We start from the raw sequence: 26,222 nt of genomic DNA, 5'->3' as shown, positions 1-26,222 counted from the left end.
GTGTGATAACCAACGCGAGTAAAGTTGAGCTGCAGATGAGTGGTTGAAGCTTTGAAACCAAGATATGATACCTTTGACAGAGTAGTCCAGCACTGTGTGAGTGCTCATTCAAAGGTCTCTGTAAAGTATCCAACTGAGGAGGGCAAAAGTCAGAGAAAAGGCAAGGAATTGTGAATCGAAGTGGTCCTGCGACGGGTGAAGCAAAATCCTGTGCACAATTGAAAGTCTTCAATGTTGATAGAGGAAAGAAATTTGATGGCAAATTAGATAAACTTAGTCCAAGCACATTCAAAGGATATCAATTGAAATGCTATGTGTTAAAGCAAGTTTGTCATAAAATAAATAAAGTGGATCTGTGCCCGGCAGAGGTGGATCCGGGGTGAACAGAAGAACACCCGAGAAATTGTTTATGTGAAATTCCTGAGAACATTGTGGTAAAGTCGATCAGAGCCTGGCAGAGGGGGATCCGAAGTGAACAGTGAAATTCCTAAGAAACTCGTGTAACTGTGAAAAACTAAAAAGAAAGGAACTTTGTTGTTTGTTTGTTGCATCAGACCCTCTGAAATTAGAGACTTTGAATGGCAAAGAGACTTTGGCATATGTAAGGAAGGCATGGTATCAAAGTAAAACAGACACAAGTGATCACAGTTCAACAGTGTTTATTAAACTGTAAAAATGGTTGAGATAAACACCTAATCTAAACCTTAATCTAAGAAGGGAGCAAGCTACGACCATCAAATAATAATAATACAGTCCTAATAGAGTCTAGTAAAATAAAAAGGGCATATAGTAAAAAACCTATTTCCAATCCTTACCGCTATTCTACAAAAGAGTTTATGATAATGTTCACAAGAAAAGTAAGAAGTGTTCACAAAATGATAAGTCAGGATGTTATGGCTGGGGTCTCCCTTCCCCATGTTTTTATCATGAGACAAGGTGGGACTCTTGAGCAAAGCACACCCTTGGGCTTCTCCTGCACAAGGTTACAGTTCCTTTCCTCAATATCAGGGCCTTCTGCGCCCAAGTCTCTTCTCATGCTAAGTCTCTCACTTCAGATGGCCTGATATGCCAAAATAACCAACAAAAGATTTCTTCTACTATCTCCATGTCGGGCGATTACTCTTCACCCTAGGATTCCACTCAGCCGGGCTCTGAGCCTTCTTTCAGCATACGCCTCCCAAAGCACTTGCCAATTTAACCAGAGACCTCTGAATGGCGATCACGTCTTGCTGGGTCACTCTGTTATTCTATGGAAAATACGTGCTTTACAATATCACAATTCCCACAGCGTTTCCCTGAGCCGGGCGCAAACACCTATTTCACAATTCCCTCATTTGGGTTCACACTTCCACATTCGTCTAAGATTTCTACAACGTGTCAAAGACTTTCGATTGTACAAAGGGTTTGGCTTGACCCTTATATGACCACCTTGACACCTCACCCTGGCCTCCCCTAGGGCCTCTTGGTACTTGTAGTTTCACCAATCTTCAGGAGAGGGGTACCAGCCAGAGACCTGCAAATGAGCACCAATGTGGTGCCGGACCACTCTATCTCTGGTATCAAGTTAGTTCACAAAAAGACCTCTGTCTCTGAATCTTCTTTCTTCATGTATAATGTTGCCACTGCAACCTTGAGCTTAACACAGTTGGGTCCACTATCAGTTTCCCCTACTCACCGGCTGTGCTGAATTCGTTGGTGCTTCTTTTTCCATTGGAGTCAAGGACGGTACCACAATGGCAACCGATTCTCCCACCCTGGCTATCAGAGCAGAAGGGTCCCACGTACCGTTGATATCCATCCCACCATTTGCCATCTGCGATTCCCGGTCTTACGTTTACTGTATCGGAGGCTTTGTAGGTATGGGTTGGAAAGGGCAAGGGCAATTCCCTCCTTGTTGTCCTTTCGGGTTTCACCACCGTTTTCCTCCATATGAACTGCCATCCTGGAATAGCTGCTTCCTCGTCCATTCGGCCTTGCTCAGTGTGCTCCTGTGCTCTGCCTTCGATGACTATGTGGAATGGCTGTCAGGTGTGTGTAGTTATCAGCGATTGCCTGACTCTGCCTTACTCGTGTTTTGGGACATTTCAGGTAAATGGCTCTGGTGATGGTGCGTTGGCGCTCACGGCGTGAGAAATTGTTTGTGTCAAAAAAGGGGGTGATGGTAGAGTTTCTAAAATCCTACTGGGCAGGATGCAGAAAAGGTGTCATAAGGAAGGGGATAACGCATCTCACTCTGTGGTGTCCCACTTTGACTTCTCAGAGACCCCCATCAAAATTATCCCCAGCACTGGTCCACTCCCAGTAACTGGATCCAATGGTGATGGGTGTGTCCTGGCCACCTGGATAACAGATGCTCTGGGACTAGCAGGTGAGATACCTTCAGGTTTCTCACATACCCTTCCTCCATGCGATGTAGCCGCATCTGTTTCACAGGAGAACCGGGAAAGGAAATCTACATTTCCCTGGTCTTTTACCTTTTCAATGTTCCACAGTGAAATAGTAGGGTTGCAGGTGTAGAAACTATTGCATTACACGAGGTTTGGAATCTTTGCGTTGGCTAATCTAAACTAGGAGAGAATGGTCAGTGATGAGTGTGGACTTCCTGTCTAAGAGGTGATATCTAACATGGATTATGGCCCACTTGATGGCCGGGGCCTCCAGTTCCAGCACAGACTATTTTTTTCATGTGGTAAAATCGTGCAACTTGTAAAGAAGATGGGGTGTTCTAATCCATTGCAAACTTGAGATTGGACTGCTCCTAAACATGTAAGGGAGGCGTCCATTTGCAATATGAACTCTTTAGAGAAATCTACTACCTTTAGAATCGGGTTCTGGCACAGATTTTTTTTTAAGGCGTTATAGCATATATCATCCTCGTCTGTCCAATGAAGTTTCTGTGGTCTGGCATTCTTGAGTTTATCTGTCAGCCTCACTGTTTTGTCTGAAAAGTTGGGGATAAACCTACGGTAATATCCTATTAACCTTAGAAAGTCTCTAAGATCTCTTTTAGTTTTGGGTGTTGGTGTGTCTAAGACGGCTTTCACTTTCTCATGTTGAGGCTGTACATTCCCATTTCATACAAAGAAGCTGAGGTATTTCACGGCTGATTGGGCTAGTCTGTATTTAGATGGATTAGCAGTTAGGCCGGCCTATCTGAGGACTTTCATAATAGTATAAAGATGGAAGAGATGATCCTCCCAGATTTTAATATAAATGACGATATTGTCAATATAAGCTCCACAGAAATTGGAATAGGGTTGCAAGATTTTTTCAATGAGGTGTTGGAAAGTTGCTGGTGCACTGTGTAAGCCCAATGGGAGGACTTTGAATTGAAACAGTCCTAGGGGCATGGAAAAAGTGTTTTTTCCTTGTCTGGCCCATATACTGGGATTTGCCAGTACCATTTTTTATGTCTAAGGTGGATAGAAAGGTGGCTTCTCTGAGTTTGTCAATTAGGTCATCGATGCGTGGCATGGGTAGGCATCAAAGTCAGAAATTACATTAACTTGACAGAAGTCTATGCAAAACCTCCAGGAATGGTCAAGCTTAGTGTCCAACATGATAGGGGAGGACCATGGGTTCAAATAAGGCTCAATAATATTTGCTTTCAACATTTCATTTACTTCCTCAACCACTATCTGTTTACGGGCTTCCGGAAGTCTATACAGCTTTAAATGTACCATTTTTCCCTTACGTGTTCTAATATATGTTCTAATATAGTGGTAGGTGTCTTTTATTATTCCTGGTTATTCTGAAAATACATCAGGAAATGATGCAATTACGACTTTTAGATCTTCTTGTAGTTGAATATATAGCTCTAGAGGAATTAATTCAAAGATGTCTATTTCTTCTGGATCCAAACAGTATAGTACCTTGGCATGGGTGGCTGACGGGTTCTCTTGCCACTATTTTTAAGAGAATTACCTGCTATAAATGGACCTTCTGTTTCCTGTCCAGTTGGGCTACCTTATAAGTACAGGTTCCCATTCATTCTATTATTTTGTAGGGTCACTTAGAGGCAAGCTTGTTTTCTAAGGTGGGTAAGAGGACCATTATTTCTGTCCTATGAAGAACGGACTTAAGCTCACCTTCCTTTCGTAACTGGATTTTCTCTGGCTCTGGGCTTTTTCGCTATGAGTACAGACTAGATCTTGAACAAGTCTCATATGTTCTCACATTCTAGTAGTGTTTTGCGAGATTGGAATGGGTGCCTCTTCTCATTCTTTCCAAGTTTCCCATAGCATGTCAGGACATCTCTAGGCTCCCTACCTTAAAGTAGTTCGAAATGAGAGAATCCTGTAGAGGCTTGAGGGTTTTCCTTATTGCAAATAGTGCCCAGGGGATCATCTGGTCCCAGTCTTTCCCGTCCTTATCTTCCAATTTCCGTAGGACTAATTTCAGAGTTGTATTGAATCATTCTACCAAGCCATCGATATTGGGGATGGTACATAGACGTTCATACAGTGGTAATATGAGTAGCTCTTAGACTTCTGCTATGAGCTTGTTCATAAAATCTGAACCTTGGTTGGTTAGTATTTCTTTGGGAAAGCCAAACCTGGAAAAATACGGTAGGAGGTGCTTAATTAATGATTTGTTGTGTGATATCATTTCACATTGGGAATGCTTCGGGGTATCTAGTTGCATAATAAACAATCACAAAGACATATTTGTTGCCTAATCTAGATGTTTCTAGAGGTCCAATGATGTCCATCCCGATTCTTGAAAAAGGGACTTCTATGATTGGTAAAGGATTCAGAGGTGTAGGTAATGGGATGTGCGTACTGTTTTTCTGACATATTTCACTTGTCTGAATAAAGGATTTTATGTCAGCGTGGATACCTGGACAGTAAAACATCCCACTGATATGTGACTTGGTTTTGGATTGTCCTATGTGACCCCAGTAAGATAGGAATGAGCAATCACTAGTGCAACCTTTCGGTGGGTCTTGGTGATTACTAACTGCATCTTTACTAAACCTTCTGTAGACGTTTCTCTTCTATATAGAAACCCCTGCTTTAAGAAGAAAAGGGGGCTTCCCTTATTTATACCTTCTCCTTACAGAATAGCTTTCAAAAATGCTTCAGCAAGAGCTGGAACATTTTTCTGGGTGAAAGCTAGGTCGGGATAGATGGTAGGCTCTTCTCCCATCCTTTCTTCGATGCTAAAAGGTTTATCAGCTTCCCCAAAGCCTAATGTACCTCTTTCTGTTTCCTCTGGTTCACTCTCTTTAAACTGAGGAAATAGAGCCCTCTCCAAAATTCCTTGAGCAATTGTATCCCCACAACATACTTCAAAAGGGATTTCATCATGATTCTGGAAGAGAATCTTTACTTCTCCCTGGAAGCCGGGATCGATAACATCTGCTAAAACGAGTATAACGATCTTCTACGCTAGGCCAGATTTTGAGGCCAACCTAATATAACACCCCGGAGGGGGTATCAAAACCAAATCTGTAGGAATCATTCCTCTTTTCTCAGGGGGCATAACAGCTTACCTACTGCTACAAATATCGAAACCTATCCGTTTTTTCATATTAACAGAGGTTAGAAGCTCTATAACTACATTTTTGAAATTGTACGGTTCATCCCACCTCTGATACCATATGTTAGGAAGGCATGGTATCAAAGTAGGACAGACACAAGTCATGACAGTTCAATTGTGTAATAAGCTGTAAAACTTGGTGAAATAAATGCCTAATCTAAGCCTAAATCTAAACTGTGAGCAAGCACAACCATCACATAATATTAATACAGTCCTAGTAGAATGTAGTCAAATAAAAAGGGCCTATAGTAAAAAACCAATTGTCAATCCTTACCGCTATACTACAAAAGAGTGTGGGATAATGTTCACAAGAAAAGGAAAAAGTGTTCACAAAATGATAAATCAGGATATTATGGCCGGGGTCTCCTGTCCCCACATTTTTAGCACGGGATAAGGCAGGACTCTTGAGTACAGCACACTCCTGGGCTTCTCCTGCACAAGGTTACAGTTCCTTTCCTCAATATCAGGGCATTCTGCGCCCAAGTCTCTTCTCATGAAAAGTCTCTTGCTTCAGAGAGCCTGATATGCCAAAATGACCAAACAAAAGGTTTCTTCTACTATCTCCACATTGGGCGATAACTCTTCACCCTACGATCCCCCTCAGCCAGGCTCCGATCCTTCATTCAATGTTAGTCTCCCAAAGCACTTGCCAATTTAAACAGAGACCTCCGAAGGGTGATCACGTCTCGCTGGGTCACTCTGTTATTCTATATCAAGTACGTGCTTCACAATATCACAGTTCCCATAGCGTTCCCCTCAGATGGGCGCAAATGCCAATTTCACAATTCCCTCAGTCGAGTTCACAATTCCACATTCGTTAAACATTTCTGCAACGTGTCAGAAACATTTGATTGTACAAGAAGTTTGGCTTGACCCTTGTATGAACACCTTGACACCTCACGCCGACCTCCCCTAGGGCCTGATAGTACTTGTAGTTTCACCAATCTCAGTTCATTACGTTCTCTTTCTTCAGGAGAGGGGTACCAGCCAGCGACCTTAGAATGAGCGCCCACTTGGCACCAGACCACTCTTTCTCTGGTACCAAGTTCATTCACAAAAAGACATCTGTCTATTAATCGTCTTCCTTTATGTATGATGTTGCCACCTTGAGCTTAACAAAATTCGGTCCACTATCAGTTTCCCCGACCCACTGGCTTTGCTGAACTCGTTGGCATTCTTTTTCCGCTGGAGTGAAGGACGGTACTATGATAGCAACCGTTTCTCTCCGCCCTGGCTATCAGTGTGGGAGGGTCCCACGTACCATTGACATCCAGCACAACATTCGCCAGCTGTGATTCCAAATCTTACATTTCCTGTCTCGAAGGCTTTGCGGATCTGGGTTGAAAAGTGCAAAGCCAATTCCCTCCTTGTTGTCCTTTCAGGCTTCACTGCCTTTCTCCTCCATCTGAACTGCGTCCCGGAATAGCTGCTTCCTCATGCGTTTCGGCCTTGCGCAGAGTGTGCTCTTGTGCTCCGCCTTTTATCCCTATAGGGAAGGGAAAGGGCAGTCATGTGTCTGTAGTTATCAGCGATTGCCTGACTTTCCCTGACCCGTATGTTGGGACATGTTAGGTAAATGGCTTTGGTGTTTTCACTCATGGTGTGAGAATGTGTTTGTGTCGGAAAGGTGCAGGAGTAGAGTTTCTAAATATTCTACTGGTCAGGATGGGAAAAGGTGTCATAAGGAAGGGGATGCTGCATCTCACCCTTCGGTGTCCCAGTTCCAATCCGTGGTGACACCCATCCAGGTGATCCTCCAGCACTGGTTCACCCCCAGTTACTGGATCCAATAGTGATGGCCGTGTCCTGGCCACCTGGATGACAGATCCCCGGGGACTAGCGGGTGAGACACCTTCAGGTTTCTCACACATAGAAGGCCATGAAGTTGAAGTTTTGAACTGCAACCTCGTGCTAGAGAAACCAGAGACTGTGCTAAGCTCGAGTGTGCCGTCTTGTCCCATGCTGCAAACGTGGGGAAGGGAAGCCTATGGCTTGAATATCCTGACATATCATTTCTTGTACACTTTTATTGTGCCTAACATTGTTTCCCACAGTATTTGTATTTAGATTTAAGGATTGGCAATAGGTTTATTAGTATAGGCCGTTTTATTTTGACAAGACACCACTAGGACTGTGTTATTATTATTTGATGGTCGTAGCATGCTAGGATTAGAGAGGTATTTTTCAAACCCAATTGAAGTTCAATAAACACCCTTGAACTGTGGACACTTGTGTCTGTCTTACTGTTGATACCATACCTTCCTTATAGTTGGAGGCCCGAGGAGGGGCGTTTTGTAATTAGTGGTGTGCGTTGAGTGTGTGAAGTGTCAGAGTGGGGGTGGGGGAAAGGTATTTTGATTTTTTGATGGGAGGGAGGGGATGAAGGACTGACTTTTTTTACAGGCAGTGATAGTGAGCGCAGCGCGCTAGGAAGGGCGTAAAACTAGCGAGGCACAGGGACCAATATAATGGGAGGGGAAACACCCATAGAATAAATGTGTAAGGACCTGCCACTATAATGAGATAGAATCTTCCAATGTAACAAACAATGGGTGACAGAGACCAGAGGAAGGGGGATGCCCCGCTCATTGCCAGAGCAGTGCTCCCATAATTAAATATTTTTGGAACATATATCCACATTTTCGACAGCTAAATACAAGTGTAAACAGTTACAAAAGCAGAAAGAAATATTAGACTTTTGGAAAATGTTCAAAGACACAGAAGATTGTGAGGGAGGGGGAGCACAAAATGATAACAGAGGTTATAATTCAGAGAAAGAGAGCGGTGCACCAGCGGAGCGTGGAGGAATATACACATTGACAGCTCGCCCCGCAGTAGGTTGTACCAACCCAACCTATGTGTCCACTGCAGGGACAGCCCCACCACCCCCATACACATCCCCTCTGGGCATCCCAGTGCATGCCGATGTCAATAAACGAGACCTAGAAGTGGAACTGGCAGCAGCAAGTACAAAACTGACTAGATTGCGAGCATTACATACTGAAGTGAAGCCTGACAAAAAGGCACAAGTTATAGATGGGTTGAAAGCAGGGGACTTCTTGTTCAGAATAGATAACACGTCAATAAAGAACGTGCACTTTGAAAAGGAGGGAGAAGGAGATGAGCGGGCAGACAGTTTGGGGTAAGAGAATATAGGGTCCCGCCGAGGAGAGGAAGATGGGTGGAGTACAATTGATATGTTTGAGGATGATAAGGATGAGGAGGCAGATGCCCCTTATACATAAAGGCTCTGGAAGACCGCACTATGTGCCATGGGCTCAGATGGACAAGAACAACTTGATAAAATGATCTTGCCCCTTGTGGTGGGTACGGGCACGTGGATTTACGCATTTGAAAAGCAGGCCACCGCAAGTACCTCTGGCAGGCAGTGACATAAAATGCCTATTGGTAGCGATGATTAGAGACCAAGCTGGGGATGTGTGGCTGAAAACAGGATACCCGGGAGTGACTTTGGGGAACGATGCATACGATGGATCATCATTCAACAAGATTCGGGTAAAAATATGGGACTTGCTGCAGTGAGCATTCCATGACACACTTGACCTAAAGTCAGTAATACAATGTACTATGGCCAATGACGAAGACCCCTCTCAGTTTATTCTTAGAATTAAGGAGATGTGGAGAGCAGAGACGGGTAACTTGTGGGACCAATCAATACCCTTTTTCTACTTTATCGTTAAAAAGAGCCTGACTAAAGAGGTGCAAAAGGATAAAATCGTAGGCATTGAGGCAAAGGGGTGGGCTGAAAACAAGGAAACATCCCTGAGACAACAAGCAGAGGAAACAAAATGAGTACAAAATAAATTAGCCAAAGTTGCTGTGGAGGTGTCAGTATCGACGCTGATACAGACATAGGCGCCCGGAAACGTGAGTTGGACTTACAGAGTTGAAAGGGCACTTTGTTAACAAGTACAGACATTAATAAATGGCAAAATAAGAGTAGACAGGTTAAGCAACATTGTCCAAGTGAATCAGGACTACTTCCCCTGAGTACTTTATGTTCAAGGATCAACTAGAGAGTAAAGAACTGCAAGGCATAAGGGCCGTATATACCTTACATCTTCAGAGATCGCCAAGACAACTACAGTGTGAGGAATTGAGACAATCAAGAAGCTGTCTCCTTGAGCACAACTGCAGTTACCTGGATAAAAGAGTGGTTGCTATGGAAAGCTGTTCTGAGCAAGTCAAGAAGTGTCATTCTTGATCAAGGAGCCTGTGCACTACAACCACAGCAGTGGTAAGCAGAAGAACACATCTAAGTACACAGCAAGTCTTCTTCTAAAGTATTCTTCCTAGTGACACATTGGGACATTTTTCATTGATTCTTGCCCATCTTTTTAGGCAATAATGTCAGAGATTTTCTCCTGTATGCCATGCTCGCTGCCACACTCGACAAAGCAGCAGCTGGGTTTGAGTGGGGGTGTGACTGGTGATTCACACTTCTCCTGTGGGAATGCATCTCAACAGCTGTAATCTGACTGCACTTTTGATGTAGCCTGTTTAGTGTTAGATTGTTTCATATATTTATATATACCTTCCATATTTGTTGGAAACGATTGTAGATACACAAATTACAAAGTTAACACACCTGAACCAAGAGTTATATGTTTTCAAATGTCAAATAGAAAGTACTTCTATGCTTGCCAGCACAGTGGGGTTGATGCATGTAGTATTCACTGCCTTAGAGTGTGTGTCGCTTTATGAGATGTGGCTGAGTCTCGACATGGGTCTTGATCTTGCTGTACCTTGGGTCCCAAAATGATTCTAGTGACAACAACCTTTGAGACTGAAACATGTCGGGCAATGCTTGTGGTCCTGAGAAGAAAAGATCTGACCTTGCAGGTCTTTGCGGCATGACCAGGAAAGTTGTGTACATGGATTTGCATCTTTTGTAATGCCACAGGTGGCCTAAAATATGATAAAATCGAAAGCTGCCTAGATTAATTACCAGAAGTTATCACCGATCATAGCCTTCCACCAACATGCATTGAAGTGATAGCGGCATTTGTGTTGACACAGTTCACAGAATGTTTATATTGCCAAACTAGTCCCTAGTGGTCATGTTTTCACTTGTTTTCAGAAGGATATGGTATGTTATATTGTGTGTTATTCATTGCTGCTTATGTTCTTGGTGTACAGGTGATGCATTGTTACCCATGTTATAATGTTAACTTAAGTTAAATATAATATTGTACCTCTTGTTTGTAGGGTTCATGCCGTACCTGCCTTCTAAATAAAATGTCAGGTAAATAACTGAAGATAGTGTAGAACATACAAATAAGATATCAAGGGATTTACATGTTACGGTTTTGCTCCTACATTGTCCAATTTAGTTCTGCATAAAGCGAAGGCAGTAAGCTATCGCAATGAAGGCGCTGTTAGTTAAACGGAAACTGGTGTCTCTTCTCCACTACTTCGTGAGATATTATACTTACTAAATGCTAACCATGTTTGCCTCAGCTGCAAGTAGACCCTGAAGTCCGTCTGGAAGCCAATATCGTAGACGGTGAGGTCTGCTCCAGGAATCCCCCTCAGGCTATCATATTCCCAGTAACAGTGCCAGATACCTGCAAGAAAAGTAACATCCTCAGTCTATTGCTATTGTTATTCACGCATGATCAATTATATGCTTTTTAGAGTTGCCCTTTAGTCTGCCATTTTCTGCAATAAATAGTCAGATTTTCTCCTGCAATGAAGCAGCCCCTGGCCTCAATGGTACCCCACAAATGAAGTAGTATTTTCTAGTTTTGTATTCCATTCAAAAGCGGGTTATTTTCCTGTTGTTTGGTGTAGTAGAGTCTCAGCTCTAGGCCGCAGCTGAGGACATTACAGGAAACATTTAACACAGCTGATAGGTCTCAAACATGAGGTACTGTACATGGTGGGTATATGATACACACTGGTTCATCAACATATTCGACTGCATTAACACATGAAAAGTAATGGAAGTAGGTATTGGATAGTGTGAGGTATGTCATTTCTGAGACTCAAAGGTGAACAGTTTCCCTGTTGGGTGAGAATAGTACATAATGCTTACGGCAGGAAACACACACATAACCTGTGATTGCATGGCCATGGATGCTCATCTGTGTAAACAAATGTTTGAAGTCACTGCGGTCCTCCAAAAGACCAGAGAAAACTACGAAACAGGAAATTATCAAAATAGTTGTTTGAATAAGTATAAGTACATGCAGGTGAGTATTGATATTTCAGCCAATCAGTATGCTCAGAATACAGTCAGCAATTACTGGTATTGACTGCATTCAGAATACAGTCAGCAATTACTGGTATTGACTGCATTCCAGACATCCTAACTGTGAAAGCTCCCAGGGGAAACAGCAGAAGGTATTTCTCTTAATACAAGAAACAGCAATGCAATGTCAAAGCAAAATTTATTTCAACAAAACACTCCAACCCTAACTTTACAAAACAAATTGAAAGCAAAAACTTGGAACAGCGCTTTCACATTTGTAAAGAGAACGAGTTCCGTTTAACATTGAACCTAAAGAAAGCTCATGCTAAAAAGACTCCAGTTCAACCAAGTTCACAATTAAAATGCTTTCCTTATAAATACAACCTAGTTCTTTTAATATTTTAAAATGAAGCCACGATTATTTACTGAAACATATTCTGAACTTTGCATATACTTAAAAGAGAAAGTTTCACTTCACCACTACAATTTCAAAACCCTGCTTGCTTTTAGCACTGTGTGCAAATAGTCTTATTGAAATTGGAGGGGGTCGTTATCACTTGGGACATCACTTGAGATAGTGACCCTTTTCGCAAGTTATGGCCCTTGGCTTCACCTTGGATGATAACTTGAGAGTGAATCATTATCCCACGATAATGACCCCTCCTTCGATCTATAAGACTTATGATGATCTTCCACAGAAAGGTGGTTTCCCTTGATTTGATATTGTACAGTGTTAACAAATGCAATAAGCAGACATTAACAAGAACATACAAAAGTTGCCATAGTGCAATTTTTCAGGTAGGGGCTGCACTCTAACATTACATATAGGGCCACTAGGAATTGCATGGACTCGGTGGCTGCATTTGAATATGATCATTCCATCTTTTGCTCCGACATGGCAAAAGAGGAAATCCTCATGCCTATGTAGTTGTTTGTATTACAAAAGCATTGCATGTACAAAGACAACTCCAGGGAACACGCTACATTTCTAGGGGTCACCCTCCTCTCAAGGCCCAAAAGCCACGCTTTTGGGGCATCGAGCAACCAACACCCTGCCATAGGAACATACCTTTGGTAGGGGATGGTGGCACGCTAGGTCCAAACATCTATTGCTTTGCTGCCTGACCTCCCCTGAACCTTCCATCATGCCGCCACTGCATCTGCAACAACAACCGGTGTGGTCACATTATGGATCATGTGACCACACTCTGAGGACTACCTTCTACCTCCGGCCCAACCAGCCAACATCTTGCCATAGGAACCTATCTTTGGTAGTGGAGGGTGCCACCCGAGATCCTGACATCTGTGGCTTCGCCACCTGATGTCCCCTGCACCTCCCACCACGATGCTGCTGCTGCACAACAACTGGCGTGGTCACATGATGGATCATGTGACCGCACTCTGAGGACTTCCTTCTTCGACGGGCCTGGTCAGCCAACATCTTGGCATTGGAACATATCTGGTAGGGAAATCTAGCTTCCAACTATCTCACTCCAAAGAGACAGCCCTCCTACATGTTACTAACTTTCTCCACACTGCTCATCATAATAATCACTCATCCATTCTTACCTTTCTAGAATAATCAGATGTCTTTGACACTGTGGATCACGTCACCCTTCTATCCTCCATATCCTCACTTCGTTTTTATGGCACTGTGCTACAGTTTGTTTTATCTCTTTAATTGTTCTTATTCTGTTTCATGGGCTGGTTGTATTTCTGACTCTCGCCCTCTCCAACATGGTATTTCTCAGGTACTTGCTCCACTTCTCTTCTCTCTCCCTATACTATTATTCTTTCTAATTGTATTTCTTCCATCAATATTTCATCTCACATTTAAATGTTATTTTCCTGTTCTGATTTGTTGAATAGTCTTCAAGCTTATGTCTCTGCCTGTCTTTATGCAGTCCACTACTGGATGCATACCCACTTCCTTCATTTGAACCTGTCAAAAACTGAGCTACTAACTCACTCAGTCTACCCATCTGGTATTATATTTCCCCCTGCACTTCTTAGAGTCCCCTTGGTTCCTTCCTCTGTTTGTATGCCCACATCTCTGCTACTCTGCTCTCATACCTGTCATTACCACCACCACAATATTCGTCCGGCTCAACCCTTCTTTTCCTTTCATGCAACCAAACTTTAATCTTTCACGTCTTGGCTACTGTTCCTCTCTCCTGGTTGGTCTCCCAGCTTTTCATCATTCCCCACCCTGCTCTATCTTAAGTCTGCTATTTGTCTCATGCTCCGTTCAGCTTACCTCCACTGGCTAAGTGAGTGGTGTCAGAATGTATGGATGATTTAGGGCCTGGGTCATGTGGGCTACTGGGATGAAGTAGTGGTGCACATTGACCTCTTACACTTTAGCAAAAATAAATGCTATAAAAAATATAGAGACAATTCTGTAGACCATAGCTGTTCTAAGAAGAAAACCACGAGAGTCCCTAAAAAAGTTCTGGTGAAGAAAGGCATGTAAGAGGCTCTTCTGAGGAGGTATAAGTGTTTTTGGGACAAATCAACAATTTCCTAAAAAGTGAATGTGCTATATATGTAAATATCATGTTTGGAAAAGAAATTTACAATTATACTGTACTACACCCCAGTGTCTCCCTCATGCATGGAGCTGCAGCAGACTCAAGCAGTACCAGTGGATGATGGTGCCATCTTCAGCATCCTCATAATCTTAGCAAGCAACAGCAGCAGAAGCAGAAATGTGTTTAAAGTCTCCCAATGCGCTTGCCCAAAACAGTATCAGGCCGATTCATGGAATAAATGTGCGCCGAAAATCCCGGCGCAGAGGGGCCAATACGTGCGCTGCGCCGAAAATCAGCGCAAAGCGCAGGGAAACCAGCGCACGTCGATTCATGGAAGTCCGTGCGCAAGAAAAGCAGAGGACGTGCGCCGAAAAAGCGCGCGGCGCAGGCCGGCGCACAGGTCAACCAACGTCGTGCGCCACGGCCACTGCGCCATCACTCCGAGCGCAGCGCACAGCTCTAAAGTAGGCGGAACACAGGGCGGGACACTCGGAATGGGGAATAAAATGGGGCACAACACTCGGAATGGGGAAGAATGTGGGCGGCACGGGGAAAGTTCAGGAGGCAAGTGCGCGGAACGCCCACACGCTCGCATACAACACGTATTCATGGAATAGAATAGGGCAAAAAAGCGCACGCTCAAAGCAGCGCACAGGCACAAACAGGCACAAACACGACCGCCACAAGAAAGCAGGCGGTAGCGTGTCTGCGCCTGCAAGAAATGTGCGCTAAAAGGCGCGCCAACAAATAGCACCTATATACAGACATGACCAATGTACAATACTGTTGCCCTCCTGGACAAATGACGTACAAAGGGGTACCCACAAACACAGACACGCGCAGAGAGAAAAAATAAACGTGTGCGTGCATACCGGGGTGCGCGGTAAGTTCCACACGCGAAATGGCCGGGTACGTGGTTTTCAGGGGCGCGCGGGAAGTCCCACACGCGAAATGGCCGGGTACGTGGATTCGAGGGGTGCGCGGGAAGTTGCACACGCGAAATGGCCGGGTACGTGGTTATCAGGGGCGCGCGGGAAGTTCCACACGCGAAATGGCCGGGTACGTGGATTCGAGGGGTGCGCGGGAAGTTGCACACGTGAAATGGCCGGGTACGTGGTTATCAGGGGCGCGCGGGAAGTTCCACACGCGAAATGGCCGGGTACGTGGATTACTGGGGCGCGCGGGAAGTTCCACACGCGATATGGCAGGGAACGTGGATTCGAGGGGTGCGCGGGAAGTTGCACACGCGAAATGGCCGGGTACGTGGCTTTCAGGGGCGCGCGGGAAGTCCCACACGCGATATGGCAGGGAACGTGGATTCGAGGGGTGCGCGGGAAGTTGCACACGCGAAATGGCCGGGTACGTGGATTGCAGGAGTGCGCGGGAAGTTGCACACGCGATATGGCAGGGAACGTGGATTCGAGGGGTGCGCGGGAAGTTGCACACGCGAAATGGCCGGGTACGTGGCTTTCAGGGGCGCGCGGGAAGTCCCACACGCGATATGGCAGGGAACGTGGATTCGAGGGGTGCGCGGGAAGTTGCACACGCGAAATGGCCGGGTACGTGGATTGCAGGAGTGCGCGGGAAGTTGCACACGCGATATGGCCGGGTACGTGGTTTTCAGGGGCGCGCGGGAAGTCCCACACGCGAAATGGCCGGGTACGTGGATTCGAGGGGTGCGCGGGAAGTCCCACACGCGAAATGGCCGGGTACGTGGATTCGAGGGGTGCGCGGGAAGTTGCACACGCGAAATGGCCGGGTACGTGGTTATCAGGGGCGCGCGGGAAGTTCCACACGCGAAATGGCCGGGTACGTGGATTCGAGGGGTGCGCGGGAAGTTGCACACGCGAAATGGCCGGGTACGTGGTTATCAGGGGCGCGCGGGAAGTTCCACACGCGAAATGGCCGGGTACGTGGATTACTGGGGCGCGCGGGAAGTTCCACACGCGATATGGCAGGGAACGTGGATTCGAGGGGTGCGCGGGAAGTTGCACACGCGAAATGGCCGGGTACGTGGCTTTCAGGGGCGCGCGGGAAGTCCCACACGCGATATGGCAGGGAACGTGGATTCGAGGGGTGCGCGGGAAGTTGCACACGCGAAATGGCCGGGTACGTGGATTGCAGGAGTGCGCGGGAAGTTGCACACGCGATATGGCCGGGTACGTGGTTTTCAGGGGCGCGCGGGAAGTCCCACACGCGAAATGGCCGGGTACGTGGATTCGAGGGGTGCGCGGGAAGTTGCACACGCGAAATGGCCGGGTACGTGGTTATCAGGGGCGCGCGGGAAGTTCCACACGCGAAATGGCCGGGTACGTGGATTCGAGGGGTGCGCGGGAAGTTGCACACGCGAAATGGCCGGGTACGTGGTTATCAGGGGCGCGCGGGAAGTTCCACACGCGAAATGGCCGGGTACGTGGATTACTGGGGCGCGCGGGAAGTTCCACACGCGATATGGCAGGGAACGTGGATTCGAGGGGTGCGCGGGAAGTTGCACACGCGAAATGGCCGGGTACGTGGCTTTCAGGGGCGCGCGGGAAGTTCCACACGTGATATGGCAGGGAACGTGGATTTGAGGGGTGCGCGGGAAGTTGCACACGCGATTTGGCTGTGAGCTCCCAGGCATTACCTGTACACCCTCCACGGCCCCTGCAGGCAGCACACACCACAGGGAACTACCCTGCACACCTGCTCATGTCTCCCACCACCCCCACCCCCAGCACTGTGGGCAACCTGCCAGCAGGCCCCCACCCATGGCCAACCCATGTCTCCCACCACCCCCACCCCCAGCACTGTGGGCAACCTGCCAGCAGGCCCCCACCCATGGCCAACCCATGTCTCCCACCACCCCCACCCCCAGCACTGTGGGCAACCTGCCAGCAGGCCCCCACCCATGGCCAACCCATGTCTCCCACCACCCCCACCCCCAGCACTGTGGGCAACCTGCCAGCAGGCCCCCACCCATGGCCAACCCATGTCTCCCACCACCCCCACCCCCAGCACTGTGGGGAACCTGCCAGCAGGCCCCCACCCATGGCCAACCCATGTCTCCCACCACCCCCACCCCCAGCACTGTGGGCAACCAGCCAGCAGGCCCCCACCCATGGCCAACCCATGTCTCCCACCACCCCCACCCCCAGCACTGTGGGCAACCTGCCAGCAGGCCCCCACCCATGGCCAACCCATGTCTCCCACCACCCCCACCCCCAGCACTGTGGGCAACCAGCCAGCAGGCCCCCACCCATGGCCAACCCATGTCTCCCACCACCCCCACCCCCAGCACTGTGGGCAACCTGCCAGCAGGCCCCCACCCATGGCCAACCCATGTCTCCCACCACCCCCAACCCCCCATCCACCTGGGGCACCCTCCACCAGGCCCCCACCCATGTCCCCCTGGCCCCTGGTCCTGACGATACACAATAATGGCAGTAATGACCAGCATACCCAGCACAAACACCCAGGCAAGGATTGCATGCACCCACATAGTGAATGCAATCACATGACACAACCCCAAAGGCAAGTAAGCAAAAGAACACATGTCCGCCACACACACATACACAATGGGTGCAAGTCAATGTCAAAACCCATATCATGGCATGTAAGAAACCAAAGAAAAAATGACACAAGTGTAAGATAATATCAAAATGTATTAAAAATAAAAATAAAGTAAACTCTGACAACTATCTGGTAAAGCAAATAAAAGGTCCATGTCCGGGAACAAAAATCAGAAACCAAAAAACAAAGGATAGAAAAATGAATAGATTTTGTCCAAAGTAAACACATGTAGAATGAAATGAAAGATAAACCATTACGACATGGTGTGACCAATATGAAAGTTAAAAAATTTATCTCACAAAAAATAACTATATTTACAGGATTGTTCAAGGGTCCATGAGCCCAACACCACAAATTAAACCTAATACTAACTATTTAAAAAAATATGTACAAAGAAGTGGCCATTGTCCAAGCGGTCCAAAAAAAAAAAATTAAATAAAGGAAACCTAGCACTAACTAACTAAAAAACTATATACAAAGGCAGCGGGCTAGTCCTGCGGCTCACTTGGTGATGCTGGCCAGGGCATCCTCGAACTCCACGTCAATGTCCTGGAGGCGGGACTCAGTCCTGGCCCCGAGGTCTCGCAGGGACAACCCCATGTGCTCTCCAAATTCCCTGCGAGCCTCCTCGAGGCACTCAGCCCGCCTCAATGCCTGATGCATGGAGATCTCCGCCCTGGCCATGGCGAGCCGCTCCTCTTCCGCCCGCTGCCGCTCCGCACCTATCCGCTGGCCAAACTCCTCCCACACGGAACACACCCCCATGCCAGGGTTGCCCTGCCCTCCGGCCGATGCCTGCCCCTCCGATCTTGATGGCCCTGAGCCATGATGCCTCCCACGTCGAGCCCGCTGCTGCCTGCGACGCCACTGCCTCTGCCAGCACGACGGCATCCAGGCTGATGGTAACCACCGACGCCGTCGTGCACGTGCCCTGCCCGATGATGCCGGCACATCTTCCATCTGCTGGGGTCCACTTGCTGTGTCGTCCACCCCTGCTGGACCTCCGACTCCCAACTGTGGCAGGGATGGGATCCCCACCGAGCTGGCTGCATTGGTCGGGGCAGGTCCACAGGGGGCCATGGTGGCATCTGGGCCGGAAGACGGCAAGGAGAACGACTGGTGGATAGCCTGCACAGAGGAGGAGAGGGCCGTCAGATTGGCCAACACATGCAGGAACCCCCCGAACATGGCCGATCCCAATTGGGCCACGTCGGCACGGTGCACTTCGTGATGACGTGCGTGCTCCTCCCGGGAAGCACGCACGGCATCACGAATCACAGCCGTGCGCATCGCGACCCCAATCAGGACCTGCTCCACGCGGCCAGGGGTTCCCACGGCCGCAGGTGGAGGGGAGTCAGTTGACATGGACATCCCCTCTACCTGCGGACGGGCCTGGGACGGGGCATCCCTGCTGGTGCATGGTGGTGCACTCACAGGGTCAGGGACAGCGACATGCACAGGCCCCTCCACGGTGACCTGTGCTGCCTCCTGCCCCTGGCCCTGGACTGCACCACTTGCACCAGCAGGGATGCTCCCACCAGGGCCCATGTGTGCACCAGTGTCGGCCTCCTCCTCCTCTGTGCAAACCACCAACCTGGATGGCTCCTCACCGTCTCCCGCCGTAGCAGGCCCCTGTGGGGGCTCACCCACCCCTTCCGCTGCAGCCGTGGGGGCATCCCCGCCGCCTTGCTCCACAGCGCCGTCTCCGCCCTCTTCTTCACTAGCCGCTGCGTAGAGGGAGACAAAGAACACAAGCATCAGGCTACTGTACAATGGTCCCCTAGACAGGAAGCAATAGCAGATGAGCACCCCTGTCAAAGTACACTTCCATCATGTCCCTCCACAACACATGGGTCAGTCCAGGCAAAACACACACAGTAACAGGCATGGTGCATGCCATGCACATTTCCATGCATGTCCAATTGACTCTTGAAACATTCAATGAAATGTAACTCACATGCATCATGGCTCATGCATATCACATGCACACACTACACCTCAGTCACATCCATCTGGCCACAATCACACCAAACACAGGCAAAACAAGGGTAAGGTGGGTGCGTCACTGAATCTGTGCATTGTCACACACATGAGTCATGCATCCATGGCATGCACAAGTCACAGACATGCAGGTCAGGCACACAGACATGGCTACCATATATGTACCTGGCATCAGCACCCATCCTCACCCCCATCCATGTCCAGGTACAGAGACTGGCATGCTCACATGTCCCAAATCTGCATAGTGCTCCCCATGCCGCATTTCTACACATGCAACAACCATGTGGGTCACACATCACTGGTCGCACATGCATTACCATGATGTCCCAGCACACATACATGCATACATGGCACATGGCACACATACAGGCAAGTATCATAGAACCAGCACACCGCAACATGCCCTGTCTCACACAGTGATGCTTGGACACTTACCGCTCAACTCCAGACGGGTCTCCCTCTCAAGGATCTGGGCGTGGAGCGCTGGGCGTACGCGTTCCAGGACCCTCTTCTGGATGGAACTCATGTGGCCCCGGCCCCCCTCCACGAGGCGCCGGGCCTTCACAAGGGTCCTGGACCTCAAGTCCTCCCAGCGCTTCTTGATCTTCAAGACGTTGCGGGTTGCCACCCCCTCCGCGTTGATGGCAACCACACAGTCGGCCCAGATCCTCTCCCGTCCTTCCTTGCTGGCGCGGGACGATCCAAAGAGGGCATCATACTGCCCCAGGACATGCTCCACCAGGACACCAACTTCGGTGGCAGTGAAGCTGGTGCCCCTCTGCCCCTCTGGCCTGGGGTTGCCACTGGTGCCAGATGTAGAAGTGCCCGACATGGCAACCCCAGAGGCAGGTGTGGGTGGGCAACTGGGTCCTGGGGCTGGGCTGTGGAGCGATGTAATCCCAGTTGGGAGTCTTCAGTTCCAGCAGGGGTGGACACAGCAACTGGACCCCTGCAGATGGCTGATGTGCAGGCACCAAATGGCAGGGCACGGTGGCAGCAGGCAGGCAGGCAGGCAGGCAGCAGCAGATAGCACGTGGGAGGCTGCTCAGGGCACTTGGGGGGCAGTAACTCGGCCTTCGGGGCAGGAGCGTGGTGTTCCGTGTGTTTTCGGGTGGCCAGCTTGATACGGAGTGATTAGGCACGTGAAATTCCTGCACGTCAGCGTGAAATCCGAGGAAAGGCCCTTAGCGCGTAAGTGCGTCAGCACGCATACGCGATTCTATTGGACCAGAGTCCCTCATCGCGTAAGCGCGTCTGACGTGATCCGCACGGGCGTTCCCCACTCAGCACGTGAAGACAAGCACACGTGGAAATCCTGCACGTCAGAGTGTCATTGCGTGTAATTGGCCAAAAGTGCGCGTACACGCCATTGGCCTATGTACGTGTATTTCATCGCGTGTAATTGGCCAAAAGTGCGCGTACACGCCATTGGCCTATGTACGTGTATTTCATCGCGTGTAATTGCCCAAAAGTGCGCTTACACGCCATTGGCCTATATACGTGTATTTCAGGGGCGCGCGGCCACTTACACAGCCAAGTACGTCAGCGCACCTGTATGCCTGCAGCGTGGGAATTTCCACACGCGATTGGAGTGGGAACCCGATTCCAGGGGTGCGAGGCTCACACGCTGCCTACTACACGCGCAAGGCATTAATTTGCGCACTTTTCAATAAACAAGCCAGATGCCAGGATGAACATACCGTTCCTAGCAGCAGTGGCAGTGGGCTACCAAAGGAGGATGAGGAGGAGAGTCAGGGCCAGAATATTCACACCCAGAACCAGCCTATTCGGGATGCCTGATGACCAGGTGTATGGGAGGTACAGGTTTCCAGCACACATCATACTGGACCTGGTCAGTGAGTGGGAGGATGACCTCACATCACCCACCCTGTGCTCCCAAGCACTCAGCCCCCTGCAGAAGGTCCTGAATGTACTGCACTTCTTGGCCACTGGATCCTTTCAGCGGACAAGTGCCATAGTGGGTGGTGTGTCACAGGCCACGCAGTCACGCTGCCTACACCAGGTCTTGAACATCATCACTGCACGGCCTTCAGTCCGCAGGCACATATATCTCCCCAGGACTCATGCAGAAAGGCGGACGTGCATCCAGGAATTCTATGGTGTGGCTCAATTCCCCAAAGTGCTTGGTGCAATTGACTGCACACATGTGGCTCTACGTCCACCCAGGGCAACAGAGCACATCTATAGAAACCGCAAGCACTGGCATTCCATCAACGTCCAAGTTGTATGCAATGCCAAGGGAATCATCACATCAGTATATGCCAACTATCCAGGGTCCACCCACGACAGCTTCATCTACAGAATGTCTACCCTATGCCGGGACCTAGAGGCTGGCCAGCATGGAGATACATGGCTGCTTGGTGAGCATGAATGCCACTCCACATGCATGCATGTCAGATACTGGGTCATGACACAACACCACTAATGATACCCATCACCACCTCCGCAGGGGACAGTGCCTACCCTATCAGCCCCCACATGATGACCCCAATCCAGAACCCCACCACGCCACCCAAGGTAAGGTACAACACAGCCCACATTGCTACACGGGGCATAGTGGAGCGCACATTCGGAGTGCTCAAGTCACGCTTTCGCTCCCTTGACCGTTCTGGCGGGCAGCTGTTATATGCTCCCCGAATAGTGTGCAGGATCATAGTGGCAGCATGTGTCCTGCACAACGTTGCAACACGCCGGGGCCTGCCCGTGGACATGGTGGTGCCCCCACATCCACAACCACATGCACGCCCGCTGCGCATGGGAGGGGAAAGGGCACGGGGGGAGGCAGCCCGTACGCAACTGGTGGCCAACTTCTTCACCTAGGAATCACAGTGCTGGCTAGTGCACACTGCTCTGGCACATACCATCTGACAATCAATGATGACTCTACCTGACAATGTCTGAAAAGTACTTGACAATGAACTGTCAGATACACATCAGCCTGAGATTGTTAACATGGAAGTGTCAATATGTGTGCACCCCTAGCTACACATACACCAGCTATGCATCACAACGCAAAGACACAACTCCATCAATCTAAAATGCATTCCCACAGGCGATTCACTACATGACAACATTGCCATGTCACCCACTCCCTTCACAGTCCCGCCACTGAGGACACCATGTCATGGTATGTGACAGCAAACAAACTGGCCATCACAACATGACACCAGTGTCACAAATAGCAGTGCCCCAAATGGAACATAGCCGCACTTGAGCAGCTAACCGCCCTGGAGCCACTACTACACACCTGTGTAAGAGTAATTTCTATCAAATTACACACCAACCCACCCTGAAGCCCACCCAAACAAGACACATTGCATGTAATCAATGGTAGTCTCATTACCTGATTCAGCTGGTATGTCCTCACCGTCCAGATGTACAGTGATGGCGCCATGCAAAAGTGTCAGTGCACATCTACCGACATGTAGTGTGACTCCAGAGAGTATGCCCTTGTGAAGATCTGTGTGAAATACCTGCAAAACATGAGCAACATATGTAAGTAGAGGCACATATCATACCATCATGCATAGTTAGGTGCAACAACAATGAACACTATGAATGTCTACACAGTATTGACTATGGACTGGCCAACAGCTCATGGGAGTCCAATGTCACCGTGTAATTTGCTGTCACTTGGGCACACCCTTTGCAAGCCCATGGAAAGGGAAGCAGGAGGGGTGTGGATGTCTGCTACCCAAGCATCGAAACCAAACTCAGGACAAGCCTGCATGTGCCCAGCCACAATACAGTGTATGCCCAGGTACCCACACAAGGCAACACTCTTGCAAAATAAAAATGAAAAAGAGAAAAAATGGCCATGAAAGGGCCGGCGGGGGGGGGGGGCCACCTATGAGGTCCGAGGACAGGATGCACGCCACAATCCACCTGTGTGGATCATGGGAAAGGAAAACACCCCATAGGCTCGTGGCCCACACGGCTACTCTGTTGTGGGAGATGAGTCGCTATGGCTCTGCCCAGACCCTGCAGCTGACTCTGGAGGTGGGGGAGCTGCCTCAGAAGATGGTGTGACAATGGGAGGCAGCCCACGCAAAGCACGAGTTTGCTCCTCCATGGCTGCAAGCAGGCGGGTCTGGTAGTTCTGGTTCTGGGTTATAATCATGCGGAGGTCCCCATGCAGTAACTCCCGGGATGACCTGACCTCCGCACGAGTTGCCTGCATCTCGGCCGAGAGCGTCCGTGTCAGACGCTCCAGCTGCTCCTCTGTCCTTCTATGGGATGAAGCCTCAAGCTCTAACAGGGTCGACCTGAGGTGACGGAGTTCTTCCCTCAGGGCTTCCCTGTGGCGCTGGGACTCCATGGAAAGTGATTCCCCCAGAGTCGCCAGTGCCGCCCGCCTGTCCATGTTGGACGCCAACATATCCTCCCTGTGTGCCTGGCAGATGGACTCTGTAGCCTGCTCCAGTCGCTCCATCAGCCTTTCTGGGGGGACAATGGAAGTGGCCACCCTATCCATGGCCTGTGCAATCATCTCGGATGATGCTGCCTGTTGGGTGGCCATACCGTAGATGGATTGCTCCCATACGGTATTGCCAGGTGGCATACGGCCACCACGTTGACGGGCACCACACCTGCCTGGGGCAAGGCGGACTGCGCCTTGCTGTGCCGGCAAGGCCTCAGGCTGCAGGACTGCATTCCCTCTCTGATCTGCAGCCCCAGGAACAGGATCAGAGATTGGGTGGTGTGGCCCTGCATCCGTAACCACCGGAGGCTGATCTGCCGACACTGACATCCCCATTGAGGCCAATGGCCTGGCTGCAGGTGGGTCGGACAGAGGAGATTCTCTCCCAAGAACACTCACCTGCGACTGCACATAGGTGTCATCCTCCGAGTCTACACCTGAATACTGCTCGGGGGAGGAACCCCCAGAGACACCCCTCGACAGCACGGCCTGCAGCACTTGTGGGTTTTCACCCACAAACACACCACGTCCTTCACTTGTGGTAGGTCGGCCCGGGTTGCCCTCCTGGGACGGCTCCACCACCACATCCCCAGCATCAACAAGTGCTTCGTCCCCTGCAAAGACATGAAAGAGAAAAATGGAAACAGGCATTAGCACCATGGCATGCAACAAGGGCTGATGAACAACATAGGCAGTAGTCCTACGACACATGTCCTACATGACTGGGAGTCCTCCTATGCATTCACCATCACTGGGTCTGTAGGGGAGGCTCAGGGCATACTATGTACTGATTGGAGAGCAACGCCTGCTCACCTTGATGCCTAGCACTGCCATCACACATTGGGCGGTGATTGCCATGTCAAAGGCACATGCCATCACACACATGGCATGTGACATAGCCACCAAGTGAAGAGGGAGAGGAGGGCTACTTTTTTGGATTTCTACCACTCTGGTCCTGACATTGCATCGTCACATCAATTAGTATACATGTTGTACATGGATCTGCTAGTCCAAATTGGCAACGATGCATAGTGCCTTGTCTAGATCAACATAATGCAGTAAACATTGTGATTCCACCTCCCCAACACCTGTAACGGAATAATTTTGCATTCGTGAAGCACCGGTCAAGTAATGTTTGTAGGTGCAGCGGAGCACTGAGGGGTGGTGGGGCAGAAGGGGATGCCAGTCAACAATACTACTGGTGCTGGTGTCATTCATGTCACGCAAGTGCAGGGGTGGGTGGCACAATGAAGTGCAAGGGGGAGTGGCGGCTGGAAGTGCTGTACAAGGTAAGTAGGACTTGACGTCAAGGGCAGATGGTGTTAGGCGCAGACAAGTGCTGGGGGGGTGGCCTATAGGGGTACAGAGACAATCATGCTGTGCTGTGGGCTCGGAGGGGACAGGGGAGGTACACACTGCCTCTGGCTCGGCAAGGTCCTTTCAGATTTCTATGTGTCCTGCAGAGTTGTCACATGCCGCAGATATGTGCCCTTGGATTGGGGATCTCATCTTGGTGAGAAGGGTGAGGCGCTATTGCCTTTGGAGCATGTGGCAGGCCAGTTTGCCAGAGGATGGCCATGATGCAGGACATTCCCTCTCTGCCACCCGGCACCTGTGGTTTGGGTTCCCAAGATCCGAGTCATGCCAGGACTCTGCATTGGCATGGGGCTTCAGACAGGTGGTCATGACCGTGGCTAAGACATCCAGTGTACCTGACATGGAGTGGAGCATGGAGTGGGCCCTGTCAGGATGGGAGTGAGCCTAAGGGGGAGCTGGATGGGGGGGACATTTTGGCAGCATGAGCCTCGACTGACACACACTTCATGGGTCGGAATACCAAGAAGGTGTGTGACAGTGGTGAGGGTGGCTTTGCCTGTGGGGTGTTGAGGGTGAGCTGGGAGGAGAGGAGAATGTGATCACTCCAGGAGAGAGGAGTGCAGAG

The 26,222-nt window shown here is 49.3% G+C and overlaps 1 protein-coding gene across 5 annotated transcripts in view; it reads right to left on the bottom strand.

Annotated features, from left to right (window-relative positions):
- Positions 1 to 26,222, bottom strand: part of SLC44A5 (solute carrier family 44 member 5) — a 1,500,346-nt gene that overhangs the window by 246,177 nt on the left and 1,227,947 nt on the right. For all 5 annotated transcript variants that reach the window (XM_069641896.1, XM_069641897.1, XM_069641899.1 and 2 more), the window contains one exon: positions 10,998 to 11,129. In XM_069641896.1, the coding sequence (XP_069497997.1) occupies positions 10,998 to 11,129 (132 nt within the window). The remainder of the gene's footprint in view (positions 1 to 10,997; positions 11,130 to 26,222) is intronic.

Source organism: Ambystoma mexicanum, chromosome 1q (genome assembly GCF_040938575.1).
Source record: "Ambystoma mexicanum isolate Mex_15411 chromosome 1q, UKY_AmexF1_1, whole genome shotgun sequence".
NCBI classification, from domain to species: domain Eukaryota; kingdom Metazoa; phylum Chordata; class Amphibia; order Caudata; family Ambystomatidae; genus Ambystoma; species Ambystoma mexicanum.
This window is presented reverse-complemented; position numbering and strand designations above follow the sequence as displayed.